General features: G+C 42.2%; 1 protein-coding gene across 2 annotated transcripts in view; it reads right to left on the bottom strand.

Annotated features, from left to right (window-relative positions):
• The window catches only part of rnf213a (ring finger protein 213a), a 36,427-nt gene that overhangs the window by 18,653 nt on the left and 4,310 nt on the right, over positions 1-13,464 (bottom strand). For both annotated transcript variants that reach the window (XM_061700798.1, XM_061700799.1), the window contains exons 8-27: positions 13,158-13,417; positions 12,752-12,934; positions 12,474-12,666; positions 11,646-11,701; positions 11,376-11,538; positions 11,140-11,286; positions 10,857-10,955; positions 10,648-10,770; positions 10,318-10,501; positions 8,939-9,112; positions 8,703-8,855; positions 8,009-8,628; positions 7,290-7,449; positions 6,995-7,212; positions 6,755-6,892; positions 6,131-6,301; positions 4,694-5,882; positions 3,925-4,106; positions 3,695-3,850; positions 33-3,620 (exon numbers count right to left, since the gene is read on the bottom strand). In XM_061700798.1, coding sequence (XP_061556782.1) covers positions 33-3,620; positions 3,695-3,850; positions 3,925-4,106; positions 4,694-5,882; positions 6,131-6,301; positions 6,755-6,892; positions 6,995-7,212; positions 7,290-7,449; positions 8,009-8,628; positions 8,703-8,855; positions 8,939-9,112; positions 10,318-10,501; positions 10,648-10,770; positions 10,857-10,955; positions 11,140-11,286; positions 11,376-11,538; positions 11,646-11,701; positions 12,474-12,666; positions 12,752-12,934; positions 13,158-13,417 — 8,157 coding nt within the window. The remainder of the gene's footprint in view (positions 1-32; positions 3,621-3,694; positions 3,851-3,924; positions 4,107-4,693; positions 5,883-6,130; positions 6,302-6,754; positions 6,893-6,994; positions 7,213-7,289; positions 7,450-8,008; positions 8,629-8,702; positions 8,856-8,938; positions 9,113-10,317; positions 10,502-10,647; positions 10,771-10,856; positions 10,956-11,139; positions 11,287-11,375; positions 11,539-11,645; positions 11,702-12,473; positions 12,667-12,751; positions 12,935-13,157; positions 13,418-13,464) is intronic.

The following is a 13,464-nucleotide window of genomic DNA, read 5'->3' as shown; positions in this document are numbered from 1 at the left end:
TGAGTTATCAGGAGCTGGGATGGTAACATTACCTCTGTGAAGGAGGAAACGCTATGGACTTCCTGTCTTGTATGAGCAACTATGAAGTCAGCCAGGCAGCTGTTGTTCTGATCTTCAAAATAGACATTTGCAAGATCTTCACTATCCCCACTGGGAAGGTCTGTGAAGTCCAACCGCACCACTGAATCTGGTGTGGCACACTTGAGCAGTACAAGTTTAGCTTTGTGGAGAACTCGTTGCTCGGCATCTGAGATTTCAATACCATCCTTACTCTTCTCGATCACTCGATGGATCACAGAAGCACAAGCGTCTGCATGGTAGCCAATGAAGACGTCTGAAGGACGGTACTTGTACCTCTGAATCATGACAAGATTGCTGACTGAAACAAAGCGCTTGACCCATTCCGTCAATTTCTCGACCATCCTCTTCTGCGCAGTTGTCAGGACAGTATTGAAGTCCAGGTAGTGTTTCTCCAGTCTATTGATGAGAGGTATTGGGAACTGTTTGTAAACCACCCCACTTTCCTCGATGACAATAAGTCGGAAGTCGTTGTGCACCCTACACTTGACACGATGGGTTCCGAGGCCAAGGTCCACATATTTCTGTCCTCCCAAGTAGACGTAATATTGGTTGAGGGCATCATAGAGACTTTCATAGAGGTTATGTAAGTTCAGAAGCACAACAGTTTGACCTGTCTCCATGCAGATCTTGACTCTGTTGATGCTCCGGCAGATTTGAGTGTACTCCTGGTCTTTTGGAAAGCTGGATCCAAAGATGATTTCGGGCTGACCAACCTCTGAAAAAAAAGTTTGCTGCAAAATCTGGAGCGCGGCATAATTTCCGGTTAGTACCAGCAAGTAGCGACATTCTTCCTCCTGTCCAACTGTCTGAATGTTTTCTCTCACAAACTCAACGGCACTGATGTTCTCCGGGTCAAATGCAATGCGAAAATCTTCATTAAAAATAGACATTGCATCCACATCATTTTTGCCGCTGAAATTCCTCAAAATGGCTTTTGTGACCTCCTCATTGGTGGGCTTTCGTTGGAATGTTTTGGCCACTGCATAAACCATCTTAATCAAGCTGTAATAGTCACGCAGGCCGAAAAATCCTTTGCCTTGGTTCTGGACAATTTTTATGTAGGCTACTGCAAAATAGGGGAAGAATTCCCTCACCTTCTCCAAAACCATCACATCAGATGAGCATATACCTTCTGCACTTTTAATCAGTTCTTCTTTATTAGGGTCGCCTCGAGAAACAAATATGCCTCTGTTCATCTTTGCGGGGTCTAACGCCCAGTTGGAAATGCCAATGAATCCAACTTTTTTATGTTGTAGTGGCTCATCATCAATGCAACCGTCTTCCAACAATGGGTGAAGGGTTTTAAGTGGCATCTTTGGGGAGTCTTCAGCCAGCCCAATCTCATCAAGGACAACGACTGAAATGTACTCATCAAGATCTTTTCCTTCCTGAAAGCGTCCGCATTGCCTGAATATATTAATGATGCCTTCTGGTGTAGAGTGGGGGCTACACTGGAAGGACACCAAATGAATCTGCTTGAACAGCTTGTAGAGGTCAGAGTGTGCGGCCTGGCCTTGCATTGCATCGGCCACCAGGGTTTTAGACAGAGATTTTGAAGTACCAGGTTTTCCAACTAAGAAGAGAGGGATCCTCAGCTCAATGCAAAGAACCATCATAAAAACGTTCTCTTTGAGGGCGGCATTTCTTGCAATTGTATCGGCCATTGGTACACCACTTAGGAGTAAATCCTGCATAACTGTAATTTCCTCCCTTATTTTTGTTGGATTGTACTCTGGTGGTAGACTTTGGCTGACACACTGTCTGTAATTAACCTTTTGTTCAAGGGAAGCATGGTAGCACACACCTAAGGCCATGATTAGAGACCACATTACAGGATCTCGCTCCTTTGGGCCGTTTTGAGCGCATTGTTTTTTTCTGTTTTGAACACTATCAAATTCCTCAAGATCTGCCAAGAAACGAGAGCGGTTGTCGTAAAACCAAACAAAAGCTTGCATACAACGTTCGACATCTCTCAGGCTGACAAAGCTACATTCATCAGTCCTTCCCCGCATGTACTTCTGTGAAGCAGAAAGAGCCTGAGTAATCCATTTGAAGTAGTTCTGGGGAATGTTTTGGTTTTCCACAAGTCTCTTTACGATCTGGTCAATGTATATTTCCTCTGTCTTATCATTTAACTGGCCAAAGTCCCACACCAAAGGGATCATGCTTGGTGGCAACGCTTGAACTCTGTACACAAGCTGACGGAGAGGAATTGAGCCTAGTTTTTCATCCGTTTCCTCAGCCCGGACTCTGTACCCAAGACCGGCAGATTCCAGCCTTTTGATCATCTTATTGGTGTGCTTTCGATAAGGGTTACATGCTGCAATGATCTGCAGTCCAGTGTCAGCTAACAAACTTTCCCCCTTCACTGTCTTGTCACATAGGACCTCTTTGATACTACTTATGTCCTCTGTGGTGTTCGCCTCATCTAAGAAGAGAATAGAGTCGAATCCGTGGTCTCGTTTGTTCATGGAAGCAATAGCTTCTGCTTCTCTTACTTTGATGTAAATCATTTCTGACGATGTTCCTCCATGCACTTTGACCAGTTTCATGTTTTCAGCATCAACGCCGCTCCTGCGCAACTCACAAAGATATTTGATGAGTCTTGTCTTCCCGCATCCCGTCTCTCCCATGATGATGATAGGGATGCCACACCTGAAACGCATGTGAATTGCCAGCATCTTCAGTATGTTGTCAGTCGTAAGCTCATATGTTTCATCTGGGTCAAGAGGCTTTTTGATTCCAAGAACATTGCACAGTTGCTGTAGTTTCTCACTTCTGGGTAGGCTATCGAAGTCAATGTTAAAAGGAACGCCCTGACGTTGCAGGCCATTAAACAATGCCTTTGACATAACATTTGTTTTAATAACCATTCCAGATCTCGAATCAACTGCATCAAATGCATTCTGTGAATTGAGCCGAATATTAAACCCAATGAAGGTCATGGAAGAGTGGTCCTCATTAAAGAAGATATAGGGATGTGGTTCCGTTTCCCATCTCTTTCTGATAAAAAAAGGAGCTAAGTCCTTGCCTTGGACAGCCTGGACTGTTTGTAGACTGCTGGGGCTCTGGTCAGAGATACCTAGCGATTGTGTTGCAAAGTCCCTCGCCATGATAATCATAAAACCCACCACAAATGTTTTAAATCCATTGAGGATGTCTCCCGTTAAATCAGAATTACAGAAAACAGATGTCTCGCAGTCTTTTAGCTGCAGGTTTAGAAACCTAGTAAAGTTTCTAAGTTCCGCCCAGGATGGGTCCTGAATGCCACAGTAAATGAGAAGAATCTGAAGACATTCCACATGCGACCCTTCGGCAACCTTGTCCGTATAACTGAACCGATCAAGACTAATGTTGTTATGGAATCTTTTGAGATACTGGTATGGTCGCTGGAAGGCTGCACTCTTGAACACTTTGTCATCCATCAGTGGGTTGTCATTGGGATCTTCTTTCTTCATTGTGAGCATCAGCACGTCTTTCGGTGCCCGGCAAATAATATTTGGGAACCCGTCTGTGATTGAGCTGATTGAGGTATTAGTCTAAGACAACAGAAGAGCCTAAGGTAAGCAACGTTTTACAGTCAGATGACCGTGCAAATTGTCAAACCTCTTACCTGCGCTGAAACATTTTTGCTTGGCTTGACAGTTTCTTCTAAAAACTCCATGACATACAGATCCTTATCATTGCACTTCCAGGTGTTACCCTCAGAGTCCATTAGGTAACGTAGAATCAACAACTTGAATAGAAATTCGTGGATGCCTTTCTTTACCTTTTAAAACAGCAGAAATATCCATTAACACAATACTATCAGCATGCATAAAATTTAACAAAATGCATAATTACCGATGAAGTAATGTCGAAATGGAACACAGTGATTTTTTTCTCTTTTGTGCCGTTCAAAAGAGTCTGAAGGATGGCATCCTCGTCGACACTGGATTCAATCAAGCGAATGCATTGCATCCTTGGTCGTTCCTCGACTGAGTGGTTCAGTTTTTTGTAAAGCCTCTGGATATAAAGTGATTTACCTGAAATTTTGAAAACCATCATGATCAGAAGGATACTGTTTCACCATGTGGCAATTCCATACAAAGAAATATCAAGGTATTGTATTTTGTTCACACATGCAGTGTGGTGCTCTTCTCTGGACCATTTTTAAAGATACGCTGAGCACATTTGGTGTGGTTCACTTAGTGGCCACACTGGCGTTTTAATCAATGAGATGAAAGGCAGCGTAGTTAAAAAAAAAAAAGATGGTGTCATGAAAGTATTTGCATTTCTGCTGGGTTGAATAACACTCTTATTTTATTTAAATGTTTCTACTCTAACCAGCGGAACTCAGGGAAAAGCTTCCGCAACATTCAGCCTCACAGACTATGGCAAGCGGCAGCGAGACAGCCCTGATCATACTTCGTACTATTAAATATTAGCAATTTCTCTCGACTTTTAGCTGTCATTTCAACGCTGCAATCACCAGAGTTCGCCCCATGTGGATGGAGACCCACCTCTTTTAGTGGTCTCAGTCAGCTTGTTTGGGTTCGAATGATAGTATTCACATGCAAAAGTTAGTTTAAACAGAATCAAACATGAAGTGTGAACACAGGCTTACACTCACCAACACCAGCCCTTTCAGATGAGACAGTGCCAACGCAGAGGCGATCTTTGAATACAGCTGCTGCACTGTATTGATCTGGTGGGACAACATAATGCTGGTGGAGGAACCTTTGGATGTCGGCCAGTGACGTTTGAGGAACAATTTGCAACCGGTACTGACTGAAAGCTGATGGAAGATAGGTTTCTTCTCTTTCTGAGCTACAGAGAATAACAAGCCTGTAATCTGTCGAACTCTGTACTTTCATGCGCTGAAAAAAATTCACAACTTTACAGCTAACATCATACATAAGCAGCTCCCCGTACAGGAGGCAGTATATCTTCTTCTCTTTGCAACCTGGCCTGAGACAACGTCTGAGGAAGAGCTCCACCTGCTCGTAAGTTGTGGAGGAGTTGCACAGCAGGACCTCGTCGTAAGTTGGCAGCGGCTGATCTTTGCTGGTCATATAAATGGAGATGCAAGAAGTTAAGACTGCCGTGTGAGGGCAAACAATGAGGTTTGGATTTCCAGCTTTTATGCTTTTCGGGAGCTCTCTTTCAACCTTCTCTTCAGAAACATCGTCCTTCTCAACCAGCATTTCAAGCAGTCTTCCGAGACTTTGTATGTCAAGAATGTGGGGAACAACATCCTCCGGGTCTTTCATGTACTTATTCCATATCAGATCAAACCTTTGAAATCCATTTGCTTGTTCCTCAGGATCCAGTTCCATACTTGGGTCTGACATCAACTGGAACTCAAGTTCTTCTTCTTCTTCTTGTGGTTTGGTGAGGATTTCATTTTGAAGTTCATGCAAGACACCCGATACATCTGAGGCAGTGCAGTGTGGCTTAATAAAGGACAGCATCATGAGAACTTGATCAGCTACATGTTTAACGTGTTCTTCTGACAGATTGTTGCATAGGTAGAAAATCTGTTCTGTTGTGAAGTAGTTCAAAAAGTGATGCTGGGATCTCTGTTCGTCCAAATAATCCAACCAAAAGTGCAGGATGTTCTCCATTTTCATGCAAAGGTCAGGAAGGCGCTCCTCAATGGTGACAAGATTAAAATTCTCCCCCAGGTTGAAGTCCATCACAATGCTGAGTTTCTCACTGAAGCAACACTGGATTTGAGCTTCCCAGTGTCTGAACAGAGGGTTTCCAGCAGCATAGAGAGCAATGAAAGCCTCCGCTAGTCTTTGAACACCAGCAAAGACCTGAAATGAAACATTTGAACAGGTAAAGCTTAGATTGACACAGCTACTAGAAAGTCAACATTTTATTTGAGTGAAGAATTGTTCTTTTTTTACTGAATCACATAAAATGTCAGTTGTAAGAAAAAATGCAAATCAAAAGCACTTTGGGCTTTGAGAGACTACAGCAGTTTTCATTTTATGGAGCTTATTTAAGTTGTTGGTGCCCTACCATCGTGTTCATGTGCCCCCAGTTAGAAATACAGTCGTACCTCTGTGAAGTAATTCATTTCCTTCTGTCCCTGATCGCCTTTCCCAGACATGAGCATCAGTTTGTTCTGCAGCTCCCGCACATCTTCCAGAGAATAGTAGCGCGTCACGCGCTCTTCCTTATCCTCCTTGTCCTCCAGAATCTCAAGTTTCAAAGTGGTGTCGAGACTCACCTGTGAGTTACAAAAAGCACATTTCATACATACATACATTCCAGACCCACCCGCAATAGGTGAATATCTGCAATTTAAAGACCATACCGTGTTAAAAATATATTTATGTCACAGGCTTTAAACACATTTAAACTTAAAACACACTTTTTAAACACGATGCATTGCAAAGCGTGCATTTCACGAGTTTCTGTGCTCGACCGAACTCTTGCTTAGTGTGCTCATTGTGTTTATGTTTTTCATTGTTCTCCCAACATTAAACGGCTGACGAGTGCATGGGCAACTGTGACTTTCTAACATGCATGGGTATTACAGTGAGGAAGTAAATACAAATCAAAACAATTGCTATAAACTGTGGAATAATGCGATATAGTGGGAATTCCAGCGATAGGCTAAATAGCGGTGGAACACTGTACAGCCATGCGGTGGAATCAGCAATGGAGTTTGTTAATTTACCTTTTTTCCACTCTGTGCACTGATCCAGTAGATGCCCTTACTGTTGATGGCTGACGCCAGAGACATAGAAGACAGCTCCACTGAGCCATGACTATCCTTTACGGTCTTCAGCCATTCCAAATGGCGGCCACTGTCACGCTGAAAAATAACTTGTTTTATTATTATTGTCTCATTGAATAACCACTTGGCTATATCTTATTGCGTAATAGTAAATCTCTCTTCTTTTTTTTTCCCTTTTACCATTTTTTTGGGAAGGTTGTTGTCTTTGTCTAATGCTCTCCAGAGTTTCTTCAAAACGTTTTTGAAGGCCAGAAAACCTGAGTCTGGATGAAGCTCATACAGGATAGGAGAGTAGCCGAGAATGGCGTCATGAAAGCAAGCCACGCGATCCACCTCCATGTCGTTCTCTCCCGCAGAGATGGAAGCCAGTTCGACAAACACCTTCAACTCTTTGAGATCTGAAAGTAGTTAGCATTTTTCAAACGGCCTGGCCTTGATGAGCTTTGAGATATTTCCTGGAACTCATGGTTGTTACCTTTCAGTGCATCTTTTACCCATTTTGTAAAATGGCCTCTGTGTGTCAGCTCATTTAAACAAAGTCTACGAGGCTCAGTGATGTCCACCAGATCCCTCTTGGCCCCTATCAAGTCATTGTCAATGCACTGAAGCTCCTCCACTTCAAAGTTTGCATGACTCTGAAAGAAGAACACCATGAAGCAAACAATGTTCAGGAAAGCTTGAGGAAAACCTTCATTGAGTTGTTGAGAATACACTGGAACCTCAGGTGTGACTGGAAAAGTTATAACGAGTGGAGAATTAGAACTGGAACTAACTGCCAAGTGAGAAAGCGGAACACACATTGGCTGCTCAGTCCAAGAAATATTTTCAAAGGGAAGCGTTATTGGGATAAATTAAATATATTTCTAGATAAATAGCGTTTTGAAAATAACAATTAATTAACTGAATTTGAATTCGTTATTGGGCTTTTAAAACACATGAAAACAGTTAATAGCAGTTTGGTGAAAGAGCTCTTTATATATTGTTTAATATCTTCTAAAAACACAAAAACTGACCCACAACCTGCTTAAAAGATCTACAGTTGAGGAAATAAACATCCCGTGTTACTAAACAAGGAAATTGCTCAATGTATTGGTAATTCCATAGCCATTAATTGCAATGGAAAATTCTAATTCTAGTCGGATTGTGTTTGACCTTGAAGGTTCCACTGTAATAGCAAATAGATATAACACTTACAACTTTCAACAATGTCTCCAGCACGCTGAAATCTCCTTCAAGACAGAGGGTCCCTTTGACCGCCATAATGACCTCAGCTGAATCCACGGCAAGATGGAGCTCGTGATATTGCTCAATCTGTTGAAGCCTGGTGTGGATCCACTGGTTATCTGCCGACGTGTCAATTCTACACATGATGTCCAAGTCTTGTGCGAGCTCTGCGTACTTGCCCCTGTAATTGCTGAAAAGCCGCTGCACCTCCTTCAGCTTTATACTGCCATTCTTCAAATGTGTGTAAATATCTGTGTAAGCGGCAACGCAAGGCTTAAAAATATCGGCATAAAGCTCATCAAGTGTCAGTGTTGCGCGCGGTACGACTTCCTCAACGGGATTGTCCTGCATGACCTCTTCACTGCCCAGGAGTTTGCCTTGTTCCTTCCAGCACAATATAAATATGTGGCTATTGTTTAACTTGTACAAGACATCTGACATTTGTCTGATTTCGTCATTTATTTTGAAGTAAGTGACAACACCGGCCGTAGCAGAGGGAAGTTGGTCAAACGGGTGAACCTCCATGAAAAGGTCTAGGGCCATCATCTTTATGTTGACACGGCATCTCTCATCCATGTCACGGACGTCAACTGAAATAAAAAGGGATAAAACAAACATTACATTCACTGCAAATGTTTGATCACGTTCAACTTGGTCTTCGTACCCGCCATGTGCTCGTCAAGGTGACGGATCATTGTGAGCAAGGAGTCCATTTGCTCCTTCTGAGTATATACCGCTTGAACTTCACTTTCTCTGCACTTCAGAAGCCTTGTCATTTTGCCAGTGTCCCTGTGTTGCTCATTCTCGGACAGACAATCTAGCGATGACAGGGTTCACGAAACACGTTATGTCTTTTATCATGTCTCCAGCAGTCTTTCATGAAAAGCAGACGACTATTACCGATCTTCAGCAGTTCTAAGAGGGCCTCTTGACTTGCCAAAAGGATTCTGAGCAGCTTCACTGTAATGTTACCCTTAATAAGCTGATTTTTGATGTTTCTCAATGTTGACACGGCAAAAGTGATTCTGTCGCTGGCATCATCAGTGAGTTTGTCAAAAAGGTTTTCCTCTGCACCTGAAAAGGCGAGAAATTGAACATTAGTAGCCCCTTTAAAACCGCCTCTCCACCTGACAAGTTTTAGCACGTCAAACTCAAGGGCCAGCGAGACGTGATCCGACGCCACCAAGTCATTTTATGTGGCCCACGAAAGCAAATCATGTCCATCAACTTCCATGATTCTTGCTCAAATTTGTACCAAATTTTCAAATTGTCGTATGTAATAAATAATGTTAAAATATTGAAAGCATTTTGTTACCGATCCTCCATTTTCTTTTCTTTTTACAGGAACTGAAAAACCTACAGTGTTATCCTTGACTTCTGATTTAAAACTTGGTTATCCATGATTTTGTTGTGTATATGCGATAACATGAGGCGATTTACCATTTATATAGTTTCACAGTCATAAGGGCCCTCTGAGGAGAACTACAGCGTGGCCCGCGACAGAAATGAGTTTGACACCCCTGAGTTAAGAGTCTTTAATAATCCTAACATGCATGTTTTTTTAAATGTCGGAAAAAAACCAGAGTACCCAGAGAAAACGCACACAGGCACGGGGAGAACATGCAAACTCCACACAGGAACGCAGAGCCCAGATTTGAACCCTTTTGAACTGTGTGAACTGTGAAGCGGTTCTGCTGACCAGTATCCACCTTGATGTTTATTCACACAGATATTTGACAATTTACGCATTTTTAAAATGCTTTGTAATAGTTTTTTATTACATAATGGTGGACATGGGAATTAATAGTTGCATATTTCACAAAGATGCTACGTAAACAACTATAAAACTTGTCATGTGGTACTGAAGTGCAGTTATATTGTTTTGAAACAAAATGCAGTTTCTCTTCCCTTTTCTCCCTTTCTTCCCTTTTCTCTCAGCCGAGTAGCAAGAAACAATCTCCGCGCACAAAAAGGTTAACGCATCAGTTAAATATTGGCCAATGTCTATTTATTGCTGATGCGCTATCATCGGCCCGATTTAAGCTTATTAATCAGTTGGGCTGTAGTTTGAACGCTCCTCCCCTAGAGATTTGATTCATCGATTAACACGAATTTGCAATTTGTTAGAATTTGTGTGTGCAACTAAAGTAAAATGGAGTCCCCTACTTCTTTCAAAACTGGAGTCAATGAAAAAAAAGAATAAAGAATAAATCAACCCATCTCACATATATAACAGTAGATTTTCCTCAAACCTGATCAATGAAAAAATGATGGATTACCATATAGCTGAAAAATTTGTCCGGCAGCAGTCCAGGAGAGAAGGTACTGAAGGACCGTCTCTTTTTTTTCTTCATAATTTCCTTGGTGGTCCCTTGGCCAGGAATTTGTGACAATGGCTGAGACAAGTTTCACGAACTTGCCGTTCATCTTGAAATTCTTCAACAGTTGGCCCTCTGAATTGGTCTGGATAAGGAGGACATTGTGTCGACATACAGTGAGTTAAGAGGAATTTAGCATTTTCACCTCCAGGCTACGTTCTCATATTGGCGGCTTGGGGTTGGAGCAAACACTTTGAACATGAATAAATCGTGAAGAGAGCATACAAATACCTGGCATACAGATGGAACAGCTTCGAGCGCACACATCTCAATAGTAGGCGCGACATGTCGAAAAGACTCATCGAGCTCCACTATTTTTGAGCAATAAAAATGAATTTGATCCACTGGATTTGCCTTAAACCAAACATATCAGACATTCCACTGAATATGTAGTCAAGAAAGTATCTGAATGATGTACAACTAGGCTGTATATACTCTACCTTTTTGTACTTGCCCTCAAAATCCAAAGATAATTTCAGTCTCCACAATTCCTGACACTCATTATCAATGAAGTGGATGCCAAGTATACGGTTCCACACCTGCAAAAACCAAGAAAAGGAAGCTTATATATATGGTTCTTTCACATCACATTACCCTTTGACATCAGACAGCGACAGTATCAATATCTGATGCTTTTGTACCATGAGTGATAATAATGTTATAACCATTTACATATCAAGATTTTGTTCAAGCAATTTCATTACAAAACATCACAATGCTCACTTCCATCGCCTCCGTAGCGACAACCTTGTGAGGTTGCCTCCTGGATAGCAAATCTTCCTTGAAATGCGAACTCATCCAGCCTCTCATGATGCGAATCGCCTTTGCAATCTCTCCTGCTTGTGGCTGCTGTCCGTCTCCACGAGCCTCCTAAAAGGGAATCATTTTTCAGTTTCGATTGGCAACCCACCTCTGTTGAAGGGTGCACCACTGGCTTCGTAAGAGTTCACTTTGCATACCTGTTGCATGTGTGGAATGACCAAGTCAAACACGGACGCAACCACGCTCATGCATGCGAGAGGAATATGTTTGCAGTATAATGACTTGGCTCCGTTGCAAATCTTCTCAAAGAGGTTTCCCACCGCAATCAGGCACAATCTTCCATAATCCTTGGAGATCCAACTAGCAAGGATTCAGTTGCGATAATAGTTTAACATGCAAATTGAAGAACACAAGAAAACAATGGGAGGGATAAAATATTGCCATGTTTAAATAAAAATCTAATTTACCTGTATTTTCTCTCAAGGAGATTATTTTGGATGTGTGAGAGAATGTCAGATAGATCCTGAAATGAAAACCAGGATCAACAATTAATTTTTTACTCCAGAATATACTCGGTCTTTGTCCCGAATAACTACTTAGAATTTTGCAATAGGCTTAATTCTCAATGGTTTAGAGCAGGGATTCCCAAAATGTGTTGACAGGTAGGCCTGTCACGATAATTACTATATCGACTTATCATTTGATAACTAAAATGGACACGATAGTTTTTTTCCGGACTTGATAAATTGTTATTGTTGTTTTGAGCCAGCGTGTGCGTCACACAGTGAGTTGAATGGCCGTGTCATTCACCACTCGAGGCCTCAAAGAACGGTAGACTGCCGGTGTTTGCGCCGTCCGATACTTCGTAGCCTTGCTCCATGTGCAGCACTTAGATTCACGCAACAGAGACACTTCAGGGAAAGTTAACGGTTTATTGTGTTCGCTAGCCAACGAGCTAAAGAGCTAGCGCGCGAGCAAATGAGCTTCCGAGTTAAGGAACTGAACTGCTCACTCTACCGCGGCGAACTCGCTTAAAACATCGACGCCTCTCTCCAGAGTTGTTGTGTGTGTTGGTTTTAATACTTTTTCTTGGTCTCATTTTTTTGTTAGATAAAAACCTGGCATTTGAACAGGAACGTGTAGACTTTTTATGCACACTATAAATGGCTTCAGTCCGTGTTCTATTGGTTTCATATGTGACCCCTTAATCACTGGTAATAAGTGATTGCTTGTCAAGGAGTCCACACTCTTCTGCTACAGTTTAGTTTAGTTTTTTTTTTTTTATCGTGACATACCTGGACGTTATTGAGGTTGATGTCCCTTGGTGCCTTTAAGGTGAGAACACGAAGAATGTCCAAAAGCTGGATGTTCATGCTGATACTGTAATCCTTCATTTCACAGAGAGACATCATGTAAAAACCAGATCGAGCTGAAAGTGGATCCACCTTCATCAAGTGATGATGTTTTTTTATCATGTTGAGCAGGGCCCTGGCAAGCGGAAGATGATGAGACATTTATGAATTTGGGAATAGATCCAAGGTTAGATGTGTTCATATAGTTGGAGTGTTCTTACTTCCTTTGATCACTGTTCAATTCACCCACTTCAAGATCTTGCAAACCATATCCAGATGTCACCACCTGAAAGGGCTCTGCAGCAAAGCCTTCAAGGAGGTGAAAGAGCGGTAATGCCACAATCCAGTGGGGGTTCCCACGTTGTTTCACAGTTTTGATGAGAGATAACAAGCAGCTTGGCACGCTACAATACAGACCAGTAAAATTCATTACAAACAAAATGAATGTAGTAGAAACAATGTGCCTTTCGATGTGTGCCTTAAAACGGCCAAGCAACCAAAGGATTCGCGCCAATGTTTATTTTGCTTTTCGGGATACTTTTTCCACAAAAGTTGTTTTGAAGGTCAAGCAAATCAAAGCGCGACGATTCGCATTATGGTCACCCCTCAAGATGCCACTGTACTTACCTTGGAAGAAGACGAACATCCCGTGAAAAATCTTGCCAGTACTGGAGGAAGGCGCTTCTGTCTAGTTTGGGCAACGACAGCTGAGTGCACAGGCGGAGGCGGTGGACAGGATCCAGGTTGATACCGTACTGTTCGCACAGGTGGAGCATGAGCACAGCCGCTCGAAGAGGATCTTGAATATACAAACTCTCTGCATTTTCATTCCCATTTACTCGAGGAGACACGTTTGTCAACATGAAGTCCTTCATCCAAGTCCGTATCTGGGAAATGCAAAGTGGTGGATTTAGGAGGATTTGGCTACAACCGG

The sequence above is a fragment of the Phycodurus eques genome, chromosome 16, assembly GCF_024500275.1.
Source record: "Phycodurus eques isolate BA_2022a chromosome 16, UOR_Pequ_1.1, whole genome shotgun sequence".
Taxonomy (NCBI): domain Eukaryota; kingdom Metazoa; phylum Chordata; class Actinopteri; order Syngnathiformes; family Syngnathidae; genus Phycodurus; species Phycodurus eques.
This window is presented reverse-complemented; position numbering and strand designations above follow the sequence as displayed.